The sequence below is a fragment of the Wyeomyia smithii genome, chromosome 3, assembly GCF_029784165.1.
Source record: "Wyeomyia smithii strain HCP4-BCI-WySm-NY-G18 chromosome 3, ASM2978416v1, whole genome shotgun sequence".
NCBI classification, from domain to species: Eukaryota; Metazoa; Arthropoda; class Insecta; order Diptera; family Culicidae; genus Wyeomyia; species Wyeomyia smithii.
This window is the reverse complement of record NC_073696.1, coordinates 46,728,361-46,734,628: the sequence shown is the minus strand read 5'-3', so window position 1 is coordinate 46,734,628 and position 6,268 is coordinate 46,728,361. Positions and strand designations below refer to the sequence as shown.

General features: G+C 39.5%; 1 protein-coding gene across 1 annotated transcript in view; it reads right to left on the bottom strand.

Moving 5' to 3' along the window:
- Positions 1–1,125: 1,125 nt before the first annotated feature.
- LOC129728265 (uncharacterized) overlaps positions 1,126–6,268 on the bottom strand; it is a 58,395-nt gene continuing 53,252 nt past the window's right edge. Inside the window, exons 10-13 of the mRNA XM_055686693.1 lie at positions 2,227–2,461; positions 2,124–2,171; positions 1,816–2,068; positions 1,126–1,756 (exon numbers count right to left, since the gene is read on the bottom strand). Of these exons, the coding sequence (XP_055542668.1) occupies positions 1,297–1,756; positions 1,816–2,068; positions 2,124–2,171; positions 2,227–2,461 (996 nt within the window). The 3' untranslated portion in view covers positions 1,126–1,296. The remainder of the gene's footprint in view (positions 1,757–1,815; positions 2,069–2,123; positions 2,172–2,226; positions 2,462–6,268) is intronic.

The following is a 6,268-nucleotide window of genomic DNA, read 5'->3' as shown; positions in this document are numbered from 1 at the left end:
TTTTTGACGAAAAATGGTCTCACGGAGCGAGGCACACTGTTTTCACACTGTTTCGGCAAAGTTGTAACACATTCTATAAGAATCAACTTTGTCGAATACACTATACTTCTACTATACTTTATAAACTTATTTAAATGGACTTTTGTGGAGTTTTATATGAATTAATTTTTTTCAATATAACATTTAATAGTAATTTTCCACAATTTTTCAATGTTCTAACAACATTAGTTTGAAGGAAGTTTATTTTAGCTCACATATCTTTTTGGTTATTGGCGATTTTATAAAACAATGCACTAATTTATTAACCAAATGGTTGAATAGCTATAATTTTTCTTTTTTGCCGGTTTGAGCTTTTTAATGCTCTTTTTTCAGTGTAATCAGTGTATCGAACTTTGATAAAGACACTACGACTCCAAAATCAATTTTTTGAGTAAATAGTAATCAGTGTTAAATAGTGCATCATTTTAGTAAAATTGTCAATGGCCAAAGAAATATATGAGATAACAATGAGCTTCCTTCGAAGAAATTGTTTGTTTTGTTGAAGCAAACAAAATTATAGAAAATTGAAAATTTGTAGAAAATTAATATAAAAAGTTAAATTGAAAACAAGTGGTTTTTAGGAGTAACCTATGAAAAATTCTACAAAAGCCCATTTAAATAGGCAAATAGAAGTTTGATGTCTTCAGCAAAGATGTTTCTTTCAAAATGTGCTAAAACTTTGCCGAACAAAGTGGATTTTTATCTTCCGAAATGAGAGAAGTAAAATGCGTTTCTAACTGTTAAATGGATTAATCACAAAATTGGAACTTCTATAATCAATGCTCTTCAATTTAGCTGCGTTTTGCGAGCACACTTTTGCTTTAGCGATTCGGAATCTAAACGGCATCTAAGGCGCATCTGAAAGCTTTTCGTCTTCAAAAACAAAAGCTCACTCATGCAATACACCACCCGCAGCCAAGCAAAGTGTTAGGTCGTTAAATGTTAACTCACCACAGTTCTCGTTCATTCATAATCGCTCGCTCAGATCAATGGACCCGTGAATCTCACCTCAACTCAACCGAGGTGTCAATTAGTTTCTCAGTCAAGTTCGGTGTGATTGAAGCAGGAAAAAGCCGTTTGTTTTTTTATTTCGTTTCTTCACACTGTTTAATTTATTAGGTGCTCCGCCAGTTTACTCCACCTCAGATTTATTTACACTTTAAGCGGGTTTAGTCAACGATTTGCTGTTTTGCTATTAATTACATCGTTAAGCAGGTTTTTTCTGTTTTGATAATAATTGTAAAACTGCTAAATTGCCTAATATTTATAACCCGATTGTGGACTGAACGAGCCGCTCCCTGATGGGCGGCCTGATGCTGGTCGTGCTCCAGCGAGCGGCCCTCCTGAAGGGTAGCCAGCACTCGGTCCCGCACCAGCATGTCCCGATCCTGGATATCCTCCGGCTGGTCCAGCACCACCTCCGGCACCGCCCCCGTGGCCACCAGCGCTACCGCCGCCTGCTGCAGCTGCGCTTGCATGGGCTGCAGCATGAGCTTCTTGTGCTTTCAGAATCTCCTCCGGAATTGGTGGTGGAGTTGGCAGATGATCACCCTGTGGCTGGAAACCATTCTCATCGGCAACGTAGGTTAGCGTAATAACCTGTCCTTCAGGAGATGTGTATGAGTAGGATCCTTGCACGGATTGAATTTCGTTTTCCGATCCCTTGTTTTTGACCTCGCCTTGCTCTTGAGCCTTGATTCCGTTGGCAGATTCATAGCTGATAGAGAAAACAAGAGATGATCATAAGCTGAATGATGAACGGTTAAGATGACGTACCTAAATTTGTAACTTCCATCTCCATTGTTTTCGTTTTCATACGAAATGATAGCTATAGGTGGGCCAGCTGGAGCTGCAGGTGCAGCTGGGGCTCCACCACCAAATCCACCAGAAGAAGCTCCACCACCGAAGGATGATGGTGCGCCCCCTCCGAAACCTCCAGCAGGAGGACCGTAGCTGGTAGCCGGACGTGCTGGTGCTGGTGCTCCAGCACCAGGTCGGCCTCCGAATCCTCCTGATCCACCCGCCGGCGCTGCAATTCAAAATTTTGTTTAATTTTGGCTTACTTTATAATTAAACATACTTACCACCAGCTCCAGGCCGTCCACCAAATCCTCCTGGTCCACCCGCAGGTGCTGTAATTCAAAGTTTCGTTAAATGTTAGTGTACTTTATAACCGAGTTAATTTACCACCAGCTCCAGGCCGTCCACCGAATCCGCCGGCACCTGCACCACCGCCATGTCCACCAAATCCGCCAGCACCTGCACCGCCGCCAGGTCCACCGGAAGGTCTGGCTCCGAAGCCTCCAGGAGCTGGTGCGGTCAGTCCTGGGCCTCCGCCTGCCGAGGCAGCGCTTGGTGGCGGCAGGTAGTTATTGTCTAACCTGGCACAAGAGCAAGCCGCGACTAGAGTTGCAAATACGATCTGCGCGAAAGAACGGTGAATAAAAATTTGCTCTTGAATAGCTCTTTGTGATGTCTGCGATGGCACAAAAGAACACAGATATTGGTCATGATGACATCTTTTTTAACGGTTGCAAATTTAACGGTAGCGAGCTTCAGAGAATGCTTTTATTTATTTCACAGAATCTGTTTTGATAGGAAGAATTTTCAAACAACGAAACAGTTCTACAAGCTAAGGTAAATTTGAATAGTCACAACGAAGGTGCAACAAATTTGCAAATTAAAATATAACGAGGCCTTTAATTCAATGTTTGCTCAATAACAACACAAAACAGTACCAGCATGAGTACGCTTTGGTTTGACATTGAACTACGTTGCTGGTCACTTGAAAGAAGACATTCTTCACGCTTTTCCTTTATTCGCACGTTCGCTTCTTCTATCAATCAAGTGCCGTCGCGCCGTGCCGGCGTAGCGCCACGGGTCGGAATTTACGGTACCAACCAAATTGAATCACGATCTCCCATTAGGATGGATGCACCCAGCCGAACCGACTCCACGCCTTGCGAGTTAACTCAGAACGGAACGTGCTCTAGGCAGATCAAACTCGAAAACTTTGCTCAACATCGGTTCGGTTTTCCCGTACACAAGCAGCTGACGGGTGAACGACAAAAAGGCATATGTGTGCTGGCCTGTATCATACCTGCAGCCCTCGAGCGACGACTTCAGGTGACTTCGGGTCCAAGATGCATTCGATGCGCCTGTTTTCGAAAGATTCCGAACATAATTATTCGTATGTTTTGACATTTATCCGACCTGCAAGTGCAGCTCGACATCTAAAAGCGTTTTCGTGCAGCAGCGATTGGCCTTTCCTACCCGTCCGCGTGGCGGCGTCGCTTGGGCGGAAAATTGGAACAAAACCAACAGGTGCGATCGACATGACCGGGGCCGAACTTTGGCATGATTTTCCCACACTGTCTGGGCGCGGGCATTATGTCATTATCATGTGTTACAAAATTCTGAGCCACTTTGCGTTGACGTTAAATTTTGTGGAACGATCGGTAATTGCTTACACATTCCTGATTGCTGTATGATTCTGCAAAATACACTCACGGTGCTCCTACAGACCGTTATTATAAAAAATGCACCAAAGAATCTGAGTACACCATTCGATTCTTTATGACGTCCAGAATCTCTGGTCAAAATTTCAAAATCATCGTACGGTCCAATTTTTAGTAATGCCCTTTTGAAGGTTGCAAAGTACAAAAAAGTGATATAAAATCGACGGAATACTTAATGTAAAGCATGTTTTTCAACCTCCATTTTATGAAATAACATCCAAAATAGTTTCTACATATTTCAAGGGTTATATTTCGAGACATTAACACTTGGGTTGTTTAGCTATTTACGGATTTCCGATTTTTATATATCATCTGAAAGAGTGTGATTTTATGAGCAAAACGTGATTTTTAAAAACTTTATATCATTATCCCTCGATTTTTAAGTGAAGAATAAAAATTCGCTCTAAATCGCTACAATGACAGTTGGTATTTGGACGAACTGTCGTTGTAGCGATTTCGAGCAGATCTCGAGCAGTTTTAATTCGTGATTTAAAAAGCGAAGGACAACGATAGAAAAGTTTTTTAAATCACGTTTTACTTAAAAAATGCAGCTCTTTCAGATGATTCAAAAAACTGATATAGCCAAACAGCCCAATTGGTGAAAAGATTTATTTGAAAAGCCCACAGTGCACAGTGGTCTAAACTCGAAAAATCGTGATCGTTCGAGATTTGACTGTGAAAAACTGATTTCATGTACTCAATGTCTTCAGCAAAATTGTTTCATAGAAGCCCTTACTTCTGGCGTTTTTAGTTTTTCGATCAATCCACCTTACAGTTAGATAAAAGAAATATTTTTTCTAATTTTCAATATACCAGATTACTTCCTTCAGCAAAGTTGTGGAAAATTTTAAAAGAAAAACAATTGCTGAATACTGCGATGTCCTCGCTGTACGTTGGAGATGACAAAATAGAGTTTTTTGAGGAACACCTCTCCTTAAAATCAGTTTTTTGTCTATAATTTTGTCTGTAATGGTCGAAACAATCCAATATGTTCCAAGATTTTATTCATTCAACTAAGATTTTCTCAAGCATCTTAAGAATTTATTGTTTTGACGATCATAGAAAAAATTATAGACAAAAAAATTGTTTTCAAAGAGGGTTGTTCTACATAAAACTCTATTTCGTCGTCTCCAACGTACAGATAGCACATCGCAGTATTCAGCTGTATGTCTAACTGCATTTTTCACATTTCAAAACATTGCCAATTTTCATATTCATCATGCAGTTTTTGGGTCGACATGTGAGAACTGCGAAAAGGTTGGAAAAATTTAAATACTTCAACATATCAACGAGTTCGAGACGTTCAAAATCAATTTACATTTGTTCGAAAAAAATAATTGACATGCCAAGAAACAACAAACCAATCGGATAGGGGCTATTATTAAACCACGGGGTCATGCTTTGATCAGTTACTATACCCCACATACCACCGGATTACCGTGGTTGTTCGTGATTTTTTGGTCAACTCCCTCACCCCTCAGCGTCTTTCGCGTGGTCTTCCCGTTAAATCAACAGCATGTTTGTAATTGAATCTATAAGAGTAATTTCTGATAAAATATAATAGAAAAAGGTTTGGTTGAAATTCTAGAAACGCATTTCCAATCAGATTGATCTTTTTCATAATATCGAATAGAGTTGATTAAGTGATTTACTGCCTATAATCGCATACCAGTCCCATATGGATTTTAATTGTTTTTGAGTTAATCAAAATCAAAATTTTGTCAGGTGTGCCACAGGGATCATTTATTGGACCAATGCTTTTCTAAATGTTCATCGATGATTTTCCTAGTAACTATCTTGAAAAACTCGATGGCAGACTCATTAACGATGATTCGTCACGAATTCTCGCCTGATCTGATAGTACTCTTTTACCAATTAATTTTTAACAAAACCAGGTGTTGCTATTCTCCCGAACTCGTAATATTACCCATCTCTCTGCAATCAATTAAGATAACGATGTTCTAACGTATCTATTCTTGGCTTCATGGGTCTTGATAACCGGTTTACACTTCATCGGATAACATGCGATATCGCCTATTTTGATATCAAGTGCCATACACCAAACATCCCGTGAAAATTAGATGTGTAGATTCTGATGTCGAGATCAGATGATATCCGTTATTGCGTGAACAAGGCATGATTGAGAGAGTCACATAAGTAGTCAGTGTGCATTAATTTTCAATGGATTTAGGGGTTCTAAGGGACCGTCCACATTCTACGCGGACACAAAAATCCCCATCCGTTCCCTCGTGAACAAGCATGGAAATTATTTAAACCGTTTTCCCCTTTTTTGTCCACGTTTATATTTTTTTACAAAGAAAAATTAAAAAATGGTTATTTCTGTGGTTTAGTAGTTTAGTGATAAAACAAAAACGAAATTATAAATATAGAAATAATACGATAATGAAGAGAATTCTATCAAAATTCAGCCTAAGGGCATCTTCAGCGGTGGTCTATTTTTGAAACAACTTTATACTAGATTTACACCAGCGAAACCTGAATAGAACTAGCTAATATAGACCAATTTTTCGATCTCCGCACCGGTGTTGTATATCTTGTTATTTTAAACCGCTGACACCTGTCACACTGTCAACAATTTAATACCCTATGCTATCAGTTTATGAGACTTGTTAAAATAAGAAGCACTCAATATTTAACAAACGGAAATTTAATATACTACTGATTAAAAAAACAAACGGAAATTCGATAAT